This window comes from Stomoxys calcitrans, chromosome 4 (assembly GCF_963082655.1).
Source record: "Stomoxys calcitrans chromosome 4, idStoCalc2.1, whole genome shotgun sequence".
NCBI lineage: Eukaryota > Metazoa > Arthropoda > Insecta > Diptera > Muscidae > Stomoxys > Stomoxys calcitrans.
In genome coordinates, this window is record NC_081555.1 from 70,975,386 (window position 1) to 70,990,941 (window position 15,556).

Here is a 15,556-nt window from a genome sequence, read left to right on the forward strand (position 1 = left end):
GAACTAGGGCGAACAGGGATCTTGGGGCAAAGATCCCTGGAGATCGCCTGTCGCGGCAGCAGAATGCATATAATAAAGGCAAATCCACTGAAACAGCCCTTTACGACTTAGTCGGCTTAATAGAGGGTTCGCTCGCTGTCAAGGAATTTAAAATGGTAGCATTTCTTGACATTGAAGGTGCTTTCAATAATGTAGAACCGACATCTACAATAGGCATCAACTTTACCGTAAAAAAGTTTGTTAATAACCTTCTTACTAAAAGATGCATTACGGCAGGCATGGGATCTGTGGATCTAAAAAGAAGGGTCAGCAGAGGAACAACTCAAGGATGTGTACTGTTACCTCTACTTTGGAATATTACCATTAACAATATATTATTGTCTCTGGAAGAAAAAGGTGTAAAAGTGGTCCCGTTTGCTGATGACGTGTCAATTGCGGTTAGCGGAAATTTTCGCAGCATTTTAAGAAATATACTTCAGGAAGCTCTACGTGCAACAGCGAAGTGAGCTACTGAAAGTGGTCTAGGTATAAATCCGAGCAAGACAGGAGTTGTTCTTTTCAGCAGGAGATATAAGTTGCTTACAGTGTCAAATGTCTGTTTGGAAGGAGAGAATGTTCCATTTACTGAAAGCGCAAAATACCTGGGTGTTTTGCTGGACAGAAAATTGAACTTCAAATCCAACATTTTTGAAAAGGCAAGAAAGGCAACTCTGGCCTTATACACCTGCAAGGGAGCCATTGGCAAAAGTTAGGGGTTTTAGACCACGCGTCATGCATTGGGTGTATTGTGGTCGGGTGGACGGCGCTTCAAAAGTCCACCTACTATTCAATACTCAACCGGATCCAAGGATGGCTTGTTTGTGCATCACAGCCGCACTGAGGACGACACCATCTGATGCACTGAATTTAATGCTACATCTAAAGCCGCTGGACATTGTGGCTAGATTGATGCGACCAGTGCCTTGGGGCTACGGACACTGTGTTATAAAAGTACTGTACCAATATTTCTGATGATTCACTGAAAATAGAAGTTACATAGACTTCTATACGGATGGTTCCAAACTAGACGACCAGGTAGGCTTTGGGGTGCAGTCTAAAGATCTGGAACTGGTCATATCGAAAAGGTTACCCGACCACTGCAGTGTGTATTAAGCAGTGATCCTTGCAATTAAGGAAGTGATGGAATGGCTAAGATATAATGTCATTGCGACGATTGGCATTAATCTCTTCTCAGGCAGCCATTAAATCCCTGAAGAACGTATTTCTGAACACAAAAAATGTCTGAACAGTTCAAAATTCACCTGTTCTGGGTGCCAAGCCACAGAGATATCCCAGGGAATTGTAATCCGTACAGCTTGCGAGACTAGGAACTACCCTACACATTCCAGGGATACTGGAATCTGGGGAATGCCTCTAGCGACATGTAAGTAAAGTCTTCAGGAGCAGGCCCGAAGGGCAACGAATGAAATATGGCCACAAATTGGGGGCTGCGAATTATGTGGCCTAATCCAGACTTGAAGAGGTCTACCGCTTTGCTATCATTGGCTAGAACAGACGTCTCAGTCATGTGTCCGTCATGACACGTCACTGTCTAATCGGAAAAAATGCTGACAGACAGAAGTTTGCCAGCAACGACTTTTGCAGAAGCTGTGAGACCATAGAAGAAGAAGAGACTATAGAACACCTTTTGTGTGTGTGTGTGTCCTGCACTACCAGTCAGAAGGAGTTCCACTTAAGGTTCTCATTTCTTTGTGAACCTGTCTTATTTAGCGGATGTGAACATTCGCAAGTTATTGTTCTTTTCAAAGCGATCTGGATGGTTCAACGGTAGGAACTAGAAGGCATCTTCCTTTTTCTGTTTCCGTGGTATCACAATGGACGAAAACGTCTAAGTGAGTCTGATGACAGACTGCCACCTAAACCTAACATAAAATTTATTTGTTTTGCTATAATTTTAAAGTTACACAAATTTATCGTGGAAAATTTTGCGCTGAAATAATGAAATGCAGAAAAATGCCGTATGTGAACAAATAGAATGGATAAATGCCAAACGTATTTATAAATACAAATTGTTAATATTATCTTATTGCAATATGTTATTATCCATATATAGATTATATTGACTTGGGCGCTGAGGATGAAGATAACACATGTGGATCTAGATTTCGCGATATTCCACTCAAGATGCTAAAGGCGCTATTACACGGGATGTAGATGTCTTATGACATGTCACTATTTGTATGTACATGTAATTGAAAATTTTTGTTAAAATTGTCAATTTACATACGATTCATCACTTTTGCCATTTTTGTTAACATAACCTAAAAGTCTTAACAAAAACTGATTTTTTATGCGTTAAAATTGTAAAAGTTGTGAGAAATCATAAATTTGTGAAAACAATTTAATTTGGGGTTACTTTTATTCGACTGACAACAAAAATAGCTGATTTCTCTATGTTTTTGTCAGAAGGAATAGAGCACTCTCTGATCGAAAAAAAATTGCATGTGCTATTTTGAAAAGTGATTTTCATATGCTCGTTTCGTTTGTATCACACGACGTGTACAACTCAACATGTGCTAAATTTGACATGTCATAAGACAACTACATGCCGTGTAATAGAGCCTTAAGATTGGTATTTATTGCAATTCATTTAAAATATGTATGTATATAAATAATATTGTTTAAAATACCCTTTACAGGCGGCGTCGCCGACAACGAAGAGAGACTCAAAGTGGAATCGACCATTTTTCTTTTTTTAGAAACCTGCGACCATTAGAAAAAAATATAAATATTTTTTAGCAATATTTTTCATGTTTTATACGCAATTTAAACCAATGAAATAAAAAGTTTTTTATTAATGTGAAAAATATCAATATTTAAAAGAAATGGCAAATTTCAAATATATGGTTTATTGAGTTAATAACCACTTTAATTGTATTTTTGACCTTATCATAAATCCAAATTGCTAAATTGTAAATCAATAATACAAATTCTTTTATGAGTCCGATTTCAGCAAATTTTTTTATTGAATGTACAAATTTCTTAATTGAATATAGTTTTTCATTTTTTCTGTGTACTCGTATAAACACAACCTGTGCCTTGATTACAAACACACTCACAGACTGACATGGCTAAATCGAATCAGAAAGTGATTTTGAGTTGATCGGCATACTTAAGGGTATGTCTATCACCTTTCCTTCTAAGCGTTGCAAACAAATGCACAAAATCATAATACCCTGGACCACAGTAGTGGTTTAGGGTACAAAAACGATGCAGATGAACCCCGAGTTGGTCCCTTAATATCACTTCAAAAGCCGTGGATAATGGCGGTAATATTGAAATTGGATGATAATCGGAACAGTTTATACCGGTAGTGCCTTTTTTCCGTAGTGGCGTAACTCTTGCCAATTACCAATCAATCCGCAATCCCATGGTAGCCGGTTGTACGTACCGGATTGACCTGATGGAGTTCTCCATCGACAATGGCTGCCGCCTCAGTTTACAACACACTGTCACAACAACAACAACAACCAATCAATCGGAAAACGATTTGTAGCTAAAATTTTGCTAACAATTTCAATATATGCCGCTGAACATAACTTAAATTTAATTAATTAAGACGAATAAATATTCCACCGATATACCTCGGTTACAAATATCTAATGCACTTAACATTGAAATGCCGGTAATATTGAAATTGGACGATAATCAGAGCAGTTTCAACCAGTTGTGCATTTTTCGCAGTGGCGTAACTCTCGCCAATTTCGAACCAATCGAAAAACGTTTTGCCGTTAAGATAGTGTTAAAAAATGCAATATATGCCGCTGAACCTAATTAATTTAATAAACCGAATAGGTATTTCATCGGTCTACCTTATTTATTTTTTTTTTTTTATTTATTTATTTGATAAAAATGTAATGATAGTACAACAAGCATTACTTATAAATTACAGTACTATCCGATATATGTCAATAACTAATAGTTTCACAAAAATAATACTATTACATAGGTATTTAAGTATAAACAAAGAAATTAATGATTAAAGAATTATACAGAAGATAAATAATTATTAGTGTAATTTGATGTATATATTAATAAATGTGAGCTAATATTTAAAGGGTCAAAATTAAATTACTTCCTAAGTGAGATGATGTTTTAGCTTAAGTTTAAAGTTCTTTTCATTAGGACTATTTCTTAAATTGATTGGGAGGGCGTTCCAGAGACGAATGGTGTAAACAAAAAATTGTCTGTCACATACCAAGTAGTTACTTTGCAGTGGAACCATGCAATTGGTTCGAGAAGATCGTGAGATTTCCAACCGGTCGTAAAGATATTTGGGTTCATGTGTATAAATTAAGCGATGCATGAAAGTCAGTGCACGAAATTTCAAAAAATTTTCAAATTCCATCCCATAAAACTGTCTAGAAGCCGATGATATACTATCCGCACGTCTGATACTATAAACAAATCGTGTAATGTCATTCGAAACTACTTTTAATTTACGCTTATGGACGTAGTCACATTCTGCGTATATCTCACAACAATACAAAAGTTTAGGTAGTAAATAGGCATGAGCAATTGCGTGACGCACACTGAATGGAATATATTGGTGAATAGACCAAAGAGTCCGTAACATACCATAAATCTGTCCTATAGCCAACTCAATATGCCTATTCCAGGACAGAGTATTGTCAAATAATACCCCTAAATTCCTTGCAGTCTGCACATACTCTATGGTCTTGTCACCTAAGGCAAGCCTAGGCAAAGACAATGTATCTATAGACTTTCTCGAGATAACAATGCACTTCGTGTTATCAGGATTCAACTTCAAGCCATTCTTGTTTGCCCAATCACTGATGGCAATTAACTGCAAATTAATCCACGCCACATATGACCTTGTATCACTCGTCCTGCAAGAGAAACACAATTGCACATCATCAGCGTATATGTGCATGTCATATCCATCAGGTATGCTTGCAATATCATTGACATATAATGAAAATAATAGTGGTCCCAGCACAGAACCCTGAGGAATACCACGAGTTAGCTCCAAGAAATCAGACATCATACCGTTAGAGTAAACAGCCTGTGTGCGCCTGTCCAGATATGATGCAATAAACCGAACTGCTGTGTCGTCAAAATTAAACAAGGTTGTAAGTTTAGATGCCAATATCGTGTGATCCACGGAATCGAATGCCTTAGAGTGGTCTAATAGGACAAGAAAGCTTACGTGGTTATCATTAATATTGCGTCTAATATTTTCGACTACATCAATAAGTGCAGTCGTACAACTACGGCGTTTACGAAACCCAGATTGCCTATCTGATAAAAGGATATTCCTGTTTAAAAATGTATTTATCTGATCATACACAATATTCTCAAATGCCTTAGACAAGAATGGCAAGATCGCAATTGGTCTAAAATCATTATTGGACTTAGGTACCGGAATAACCTTTGCCCTCTTCCAGCCACTGGGAAAGATCGATGACAGAAGTATATAGTTAAATATATGTGTAATAAATGGTAAAAGATTCGGTAATATTGGTTTCAGAAAGTTAGGGTCAATACCATCGACACCTGTGGCATTGGATTTTATCCTCAAAATTGACTCCAGAACGTCACATTGATCAACAAGTCGAAATCTGAATTGCTCGTCAATGCCATTCACGTCAGTCTGCAATCCGCCCAAGTAAACATTACCTTGCGCAAACGGTACATTAATGGCCAAAAATTGCCGGTTCATATCATCAAGTTCGGGTTTGGAAAGATTCGCATCTTCGCCAGTCTTCTTTCCAATTCCGATACCAATGTCTCTGATCACGCCCCATTTTTGCCTGCAAGTGACAGCAGAGTTGTACCTTTCACCATAGAACGACATCTTGTTCTCCCGGATCTCCTTTACAACCTGATTCCTGAGTGTTCTATATTCGTCATGGAGTCTTTCAGTCCTGAACCTCTTCCACCTACTGTAAGCCCGATTTCTTTTAGAAATCAATTCAGTCACTCGTCCGGTTATCCAGGGCTGCTGCCTTGATTTGACAACCCTACGTTTCAAAGGCACGTATCTCTCGTAGAGGCGGATCACATTCTCTTCAAGAAATCTTACTTTCTCGTTCACATCCACGTAGTGGTATATCGCACTCCATTCCACTGAGAGCAGGTCCGTCAGTAAGTTTTCGTTGTCTACATGTCTAAAGTCTCTATACCAAATAGTTTTATCCTCGTATTCCATAGTAAAATTATAATTTAAGAAAATAATGTCATGCCTGGAGAAACAACTAGCAGAAAGTTGGTCATAAAGCAGCACCTTATCCACTGACCCAACAAGAAAAAGATCCAATAGAGTCTCAGATGTATTTGTGTAATGAGTTGGAGTATCCGAATTAACAGAATGTAAGCCATATGTATTAAAGTCACTAATCAAGTTATTATCTAAAAGCAAATTCGAGTTGAAATCACCTGTGATGATAATTTCATTGAACGACATAGAAACCTCATGTATTTTCTCCATCAGTTCATCCGTGCGAACCAATTTATTCGGCCTATAGACATTACCGATCAAAAGCGTTTTATTGTCTCTTCCGACTGAAATAAATATATATTCCATATTATCCTGCGGGTCTGAAACAAGTCGTATCCTAGAAGCAATACCATTCCTAACATATATGGCCACACCCCCTGCATGTCCTTGTCTATCAACCCGGTATAAATAGTAACCATCAAGCTTAGCCAATTCGTCAGGCATGTCGCTTCTGAACCATGTCTCGGTCACGCATATAAAATCAACATTGGATCCGACAAAAATAAAGCGAAATTCATCAATCTTCTTTAGTAGGCTCTGGGCATTCAAATGTATTATATTCATACCATTTTTCATTTTAGCCAAAACTCTAATCATGGCATGCAAATTATCTCTGGAACTCCTGTTATTACTATTAGCACTCATCATTGAATGCATAATTAACGATCATCTCACCTAGACTGAAAAAATATTTAATGAGGAAATGGTCAGCATTAGAAGTGACAAAGCGCGTATGAAATAAAATATATAATGCACAAATTGTCAATAATTAATTAAAAATATCTATGCATTCGACTTAATTTTAAACATATTGCACTTTTTAATTCGTCAAGATATATGTTTCTAAAGAATTGAACATTATTGCTAATTTGTATCATATATTTGAAATAGATGCTGTAAAATAATTATTCAATAAACAAGGATCAATATCACAGTAATCATAATAGAGGGCCCCAGTAGAACTAACAATTCCATAGAATTAGTCGTACTATCAAACATGCGAATGCCAACAAAGCCCGTCGTTAAATTTCTCACAGATACAAGATTAATATACAAAGATTGCATTATATTATCTAATATTGCAGCTGTACAAAGAAAAACAATATCATGAAAATTTTTTCAATTAAAAGTTTATTTGAAAATAAGAACGTCTTCAATTAAAACATTAATTGAGTCAATAATTTAAAATAGAATTCCGATTTTTTTCAATTACGATCCAATTATGATCGTGGTTGAAAATTAGGAAATGTTCAATTAAAAAATTTATTGACTCAAACATTTTTTTAACTGAACCTGAACTTTTATCAATTACGATCGTGATTGAAGTTTTTGTCATTTTCATTTTTTGTTGATCTGTTTTTTCATAGTGCAGTTATTTTTGGCTGGCATTTAGCACAGCCTATTACCAATCCCATGGCAGCCGGTTGTATGTGCCGGATTGACCCGATGAACTCCTTTATCGGCGAGGGCTGCCGCCTCAGTGTACCACACACTGCTACTACAACTATAACAACAATCAAACCGATGGTTGTCTAACTTATTTATTAGTTAACAACCGTGCGTGATTTTATTTATTTTTATTAATAAACCATTTGGGTTAACATCAAAATGTATTCAAAAATTTGGTCGAAAGGGTAACCGGATTCCATTCTTTCATCAGCGGTGAAAGAATGAATCGTCGTCTTTAAAAGCCCTGTTCAATTTCAGATTTGTGCTTTACAACCTACTCTTGGTGGGTTGGTATGTAAAGCACTCTGATCCCTTCGACAAATTCCGCTGATAAAGATTGACGAATCAGAAATCGCGATAAGGATAGCCGGTCAAATTTTGCTTTAGTTTTTAAAATTTCTTTGCTGTGCTATTCATGGAACGAAATAGTCCATAAACATGTTCATACTCGACGTCCTCGCGTTAATACCACACCACCTTACACATTTCGTGATCGCCCGGATCTGCGCCTGCAGGACCATATGGTCCGGCAGTCTAAAACAGATTCACGAAATAAGAGTTGCGAAATTTCGCGCTGTTGAATTTACTGGATTAAAAGTTAGTGTGATTTCAACAAAGAAACAATCTCTTAAAATTCCATGGCGATCGAGAATTTGTTAGGGTCTTACACCAATATTTTTAGGTGTATCAAAAGAAGTCCGTTATGCTGAAGCTTTTAATATCCTATTGTTCAAGAAAACATTTAATAAATGTTATTATTAAGGCATATATAGCGATCTGGATGGTTTAATGGTAGGAACTAGAAGGCTCTTGCTTTTCCTGTTCCTGTGGTATCACAATGGACGAAAACGCCTAAGTGAGTCTGATGACAGACGGCCACTTAAACTTAACCTAAGACAAATGCAATAACTCTGAGACGAAATTTCCATTCCAAAAAATTGCCTACATAGCCAAGTATAAGTCATAAATGTTGCTCGCTCGTTGTGAGTATTCGACCATAATTTATATCGGCTCACTACTCTTCACTTTTAGAATCAAAATTTCACAGTGGAATATATCTTATTTATAGTGTAGTTAGGCTAGTCGAAAATAAGTGTATATTAATTTAACAATATTTTTTTTTACAAATATGGTCCCAATTATCTTGACGATCAGTTACCGATAACTCGTGCCGCAACGGCATTCGAAATTGGAAAATATAGAAATATATTTGTACAGTTTGTGGTTTTCTAATCAATTTCATATAAATGTATTGTCTAAAATATTCTACTGGCTTCCTTAGAAAGCACTACATCCAACATTGGACGTCGTGGCGGCAAGGGTTGTCGTTAACCGATCGCCATAATAATTCGTATTTTGCTTATTGGGATCGGAAGGAAAAAATTAAGGGTATGCGTTTCAAAAAAATAATTTTGTTTTTCGGTACACTCAAATATATAAATATTGACGAAAATTCTGCGGGGGGCTACAGATTCTCTGAGGGTGGGTAAGCCTCCCGGACCCCCTAGCTACGCCGATGCCCTATACTCATAATTATTTACATTACGATAATAAGTAATATTTTCTACAACTCTATCTCTCGAAAATTCTGCGGGGGCTGCAGATTCTCTGATGGTGGCTAAGCCTCCCAGGCTCGTTAATCGTACATCACTTTTCCTTGAGAGTCAACCAATACATACATACCAAATGAAAGCGATATCGGAGGTGCGCCTAATAAAGTGCATTTTTCACAATAATAACCAAACTTACAATTTTATCGCTACAATTCATAACCACTATTTTGATTTAAAACCCGTGGTTTCTTAGCCGAATCTTCATAGAATTTGTCGTAAATTACGAGTGTGACATTCGCCAAAATTGACCTACCCTAATGTATATATATATATATATATATATATATATATATATCATATATATCATATCATATGTCAAGTTCTTTGCCCGATATCTCTTTATATGCAAACAAAAGATAATGGATAAGAATTGCTATGCTATTGCATCTATAGCAAGTCATGAACCAATTGCGACCGTACTTGGTTTGTTGGAGAAAGTAGAAGTCATTGTACAAAATTTCAGCCAAATCGTGTAAGAATTGCGCCATATAGTGTTTCAAGAAATTAATTCGGGTGATCAGGTTATATGGAAGCTATTGGGTTGCCCAAAAAGTAATTGCGGATTTTTCATATAGTCGGCATTGACAATTTTTTTCACAGCTTGTGACTCTGTAATTGCATTCTTTCTTCTATCAGTTATCAGCTGTTACTTTTAGCTTGCTTTAAAAAAAGGGTAAAAAAGGATATTTGATTAAAATTCATTCTAAGTTTTATTAAAAATGCATTTACTTTCTTTTAAAAAATCCGCAATTACCCAATATATCAGGTTATGGACCGCCCTCTTAAAGATCAAAAAGTATAGGGTGAACGGTTTATATTTTGAACCAATTTGAACCATACTTAGCACAGTTGGATAAGAATTGCGCACTCTAGAAGCTCAAGAAGTCAAGACTAAAGATCGCTTTTTATGGCAGCTATATCAAAACATGGACCGATTTGGCCTATTTACAATCCTACTTAGAGGAAGTATTTGTGCAAAATTTAGTCGCCTAACTTTACTCCTTCGAAAGTCAGCGTGCTTTCAACAGACAGACAGACGGACATGGCTATATAATTTTTGGAGTCTCATATAAATATTTCAAACGGATTGACGAAATTAGTATTCCCCATCCTATACTAGAGGGTGTACAAATAAGCTTATTTATGCTTTTCCAACGTTTAACTCAATGAAAATTGTCAATTATGTTCGTTCATTAAACTCATTTTAAATGAGTTTAATGACATTCTGTTTTCGTCCCAAAGTGCAAAGCAAACAAGTGGACCTAAGTCCATATTCCATTTCGTCTTTTTCAAAGCATGTAATCTTAGAAAATTAACTGAACCCTTGTAACGATGTTTAATGAGCTTATTTTTTTTGGACTTTAATTGAAATGGCAGAGTACGACTCTATATGCCAGGTTGTACTTCCGAAGTTGGTGTCCCCACCAACTGTATATAAAAACACGTGTAATAAAATTACAGAATTAAAAACAATGTACAGTTATAACTGTACTGAGTATAACGATGACTATGCACCGAATCCCGAAGCGTCCACTTCAGACGAATTCTAAATGCAAAGTTTAATGAGCTTATAAAAAAATAACATTAATCACGACTTCACATACCCTGAAATCCAACAACACATGGAGAAATATATTGTATGTAAAATTGAAAATGTGTGCAAAACATAAACCACAGTAGCCGCCAGCTGAGCCGCATTAAAATTAGCCAGCAAAATCAAATTTGCCCATGAACATTCCATTAAGGAACTGGGACAAACTGCAGTCAAAAATTCGACTACGACCACTTTGCGACGCTTTTATGCCCATTGTGGCTCTAGAATGGTTGGTATAAATATATAAACACACCTACATAGGTGCATGAGTTAATATAGAGAGGATTTTATTTTTAGAAATTTAAAATCATATTTATAAAAGTAGTAGAGTTTAAACCATTACCTGTGGGTGAGTCTTTCCAACTGCATTGGTGGCAACTTGATGGCGTGCAGCTTCTCCTTGAATCTGTAATCGAGTTTTGGTTAAATCTAATGGATATGTAACCAATTCGGCATTAGCTGCACCAATCACCGAAACAATATATGTGCAAGCAAAACTGTCGGCAAAAGAAATGACCGGTCTTAGTTGATTTCGAGCACCAGCAGTGGGTGCAGCGTTTGGATCGGGAGCGGGTGGGGAAGGTGGTGCTGCAGTGGCAGTGTTTGGTACTGTCTGTTTTTGGCTTTGCATTTTGCTTGTTGAGGTATTGTTTGATGGCCTTATGAGTTCGCTTTGCTATTTTTGTTGCTTCGATAAACAAAATAGAGACCAAACTAACATTTGAAAATTCTTTGTTTTGGTTGTCTTTTGTCTTATAACACCAAAAATATACAGCGATACTGCAAGCGTTGGGGACGCGATGGAAAAGTTCATGAAGAGTGTGACGTGAAGATCAATGCTAGATGTGGCGATCACTATAAATAATCAAGAAATCCAAACGGGCCAAGTGTTAAATAAAAAAAATGTTTGGCAAGGATCTTTGTCGCATTTCCGACGTAGGTATATTGTATTTTACTTTTCCGCATTCACCCGTAACACCTGCTTGCTTCACTTTGCAAATTTTTCTTTGTAGAAATTTGGTTCACTTTTAAATGCATTAAAAATTAAAACACTTTCTATATCATTATTTGTTTTAGAATTCCTTTGAGCAATAAATATTTTTCCAGATTGTCAAAACTTGATCGCCTATCATTGCACTTTCGTCTCTCCACTATAGTTATTTACATAACTTTTTGCTTTGTGCGACAATCATTCGGTTAAGGTTAGCGTTGTGTTCATTTCATCTTGTTGAATCGTGAAATGCGCTTTTTATTTTTAAAAGGTTTTGGTTTTGTATAATGTTAATGCTGCTTATCAACTCATTAACAATAACACAACAATAACAAATGACAAAACAAAAGGCCGACAAAAACCAAAGACGAAATCAGCTGTTCATTGTTGATAGACTTTGACTTTTGTCACATGGTCAGGGTATGTTTAAAAAGGCAACGCAATGGTACAGCTGCTATCACACGATATTTATTATCGAACATAGCAACTTTAATAGTTGAACACATCGCATACATGGTGAAAAAATTAAAGGTGGTTTCATTTGTACAACAACCACAAATCATATGGTGCAATCCGTCATCTTGCCATCTAGCTGATCGACGTTTTCCCAACACACACAAAGAAATTTGTGTGCGTGTGTGTATACGACACAAAGAGAATACAAACAAAAATGTGACATCTTAAGTAGTAGTAGCAAGATATATTCATTTACAGGTAGTGGCAGTTGCCCAACAACAAAATATTGTGTGCACTATCCGTCAAAATCAGTAATTAGTGAAACTCTGATTTTGTGAATGTTACTAGTTCGCGCCATTTTTCGTTGTTTTTTGTGTACCTGGTTCTTAACTAGAATACACACACACAACCAAAACTCGTTGAAAGATAATGCACTTCACGAAAAAAAAGTATTCAGCTGTTAACGGTACAATACCTGGTAATTATGTCATGAGTAGTAGTAGTAATGGTTTTTATAGAGTCTTCTGGTTTTCGATTACATTGGGATGTAATGTTTCGGTTATCGATTACTTTAAACAAACTTAGAACTATTGTTGTTTCGTTCTACTACACAATGAATAAGCCTATTTGCTACATACTAACGTGATTGTATATACGCATATATATGAATAAGAATCAAAACAAAATAAATAATTGAAATTAAAGACTTGTTCTTGGTCTTTACTATCACTTAAGCTGTGTATTCTATTCAGATATTCCAGCGGAATGCTGTCAAACTCTGTATAAAAAAAACGACGGCGAGCTGTATCATGTGTTAGTGTTTTTATAAATTATGGCAATAGGGGAGAGGTAAGCTGATTCAGCTTATGATGAATGTTCATCGAATTCTTTCTTTGGCTATTGACAGTAAACCATATTGGAAATCCGTATATTAGCACAGGTCTGATGGCCACTTTGTATAGCAGCAACATTATGGGTTGGGGTAAGAATCTGCAATTTAAGATATATGTAAATGATCCAACAATTCTTTCATGGCGAAACTATTAAAGGTGGTCTCATTTGTACAACAACCACAAATCATATGGTGCAATCTACCATATTGTCATCAGGCTGATCGACGTTTTGCCAACATGCACAAAGAATCTTGTGTGCGTGTGTGCATAGCAGAGAATATGCGAGAAAGAAGATAACAAAAAAGAGAATGCAAACAAAAACCTGACATCTTAATACTGTAAACCTGGCCGGCTGTTAACAACTGCTCCGCCTTACAATTCTTTTTGCTTTTAACAGTGTTGACCGGGCATGTGTATTAAACTGTTGTTGTTGTGCTAATGACATTACCTCTTAATTCTACCATGGTATGATACCAAGGCGGATTTAAAAAGGTAGTCTCACGCGAACAGCCGGCCAGATGTAACGATATTAAGATGACAAATTTTTTGTTTGCATTCTCTTTGTTGTCATCTTCTTTCTCGCGTATTCTCTGCTCATGTTCGTGTTGGCAAAACGACGATCAGCTTGATGACAATATGGCGGATTGCACCATATGATTTGTGGTTGTTGTGCAAATGAGACCTCATTTAATTGTTTCGCCATGGCACAATTCTTGAAAATATATTGCATATTTTGTTACTCTTATCGATTATTCAGCCTTGAAATCGGGTTTATTTGGGATCAAGGTGGATCAGAGGCTGGTCAAGGATCGCTACCCCCCTTCCACACACGATTGTGGCTACGACAAAAACATCAGCCAAATGGCAACTACGACCACACCAAATTATCCAAAATAACACCTCTTGTTGGAAAACCCTATAATATAATAATAAATTTCTGGTTGTATGGTGAAACAACTAATATTAAAGCAATTGCAATTTCCGAAATGTAATGGAAAGCAACGAGCTTGTTGCTGAACTTGCCAGAAGCGGACAACCAAGGACCAAATCCATGCCACATGATTTTTAAACTCAATTGTTTTAGGTTAACTCATGTCTTTTTAACTTCATTATGCAATTGTTTTTATTACTTACGAGGTGTTCGAATTAATTGTCATTTTAATAGTTTTTGTTCCAATTCTTATGGCGATTTTTTCGAGCACTATTTGAAACAACAACAAAGATAAAGCTAAACAGCCATACTCTCTGCATTATTATTCAAATTATCTTGGCTTCCTTCCATATTTGTCGGACATACGGAAGTATCGGGCCCAATTTAACATCTCATAGCTTGTTACGCACACCACTTCATCTGCCGGAGGATTTGCCATCTGCGCAGGAGCTGGTTTTTGAATACTTTGCTTTGGTCACTGCGGTAGGTATTCAGAGCTATATTAACACCACAAATGTTGACCAGCAGACGAGACTGGTCACGCAGCAAAAAAAATTATCATCAAATCAACAACAAGCGCCAATTTACAGGAAGATTCCTTTATTGAGGTAGTTTCATCTCTTTGGGGAGCTGCAATAGTCTCTTGAAGTTTAGACTTCGTGGGTAGTAAATCATAGAAATACCACAAATTTCCATAGGTGCTGTTTGAGTTTATTGGGCTATTCTTATGCGTGGTCTACAGACCCTAACAAGCAACTGCTTCCGGAAATTGACTAATTCTGAAGTAGAACCATATTTGCCTTGTAAATAAATAATAAAATAGTTTAATTTCGTACAATAATCAAAAATTTAGTCGTTTATTGTACATTTTTACGTTGATATTCTTTTATTCTTTCCCAAACTCACAAATGGCAATTTCTGCCCAAGCCAAAACAAATAATTAAAAAGCGCGCACACACACATACACTTAATATGACAGTTTTTTGACAACGATGTCATTTCAGAAATGACATTTAGATGACGAGATGGTCGATTGCACCATATGATTTGTGGTTGTTGTACAATTGAGACTACCTTTAATTTGTTACGCCATGATTTGGGATTTAAAAACAAGCACAGGATTTAGCACTTAAATCTCGAAAAGGTCATAAATCCTATTATTTTAAATCCCATAGCTATTGTTTCTAAATCCCAAATAAACCCCAGAATTCACTGATAGAAGGTTAGGCCACTTTATGACATAAAGTGGATATGCCCCGTTTACATTGGCCACTAAATCCGGATTTATGGCCTTTTCGAAATTTAAGTGCAAAATCCTGTGTTTTTTG

General features: G+C 36.3%; 1 protein-coding gene and 1 long non-coding RNA gene across 3 annotated transcripts in view; one reads left to right on the plus strand and one right to left on the minus strand.

The window, feature by feature from the left end:
• Window positions 1-12,288, minus strand: part of LOC106093615 (mitochondrial uncoupling protein 4) — a 60,204-nt gene extending 47,916 nt beyond the window's left edge. For both annotated transcript variants that reach the window (XM_013260711.2, XM_013260712.2), the window contains exon 1: window positions 11,301-12,288. In XM_013260711.2, coding sequence (XP_013116165.1) covers window positions 11,301-11,588 — 288 coding nt within the window. In that variant the 5' untranslated portion in view covers window positions 11,589-12,288. The remainder of the gene's footprint in view (window positions 1-11,300) is intronic.
• Window positions 1,688-2,813, plus strand: LOC106093616 (uncharacterized). Its single transcript, XR_001222384.2, has 4 exons — window positions 1,688-1,892; window positions 1,961-2,052; window positions 2,114-2,632; window positions 2,700-2,813. It is a non-coding gene; the product is annotated as an uncharacterized LOC106093616 (long non-coding RNA).
• Window positions 12,289-15,556: the final 3,268 nt, after the last annotated feature.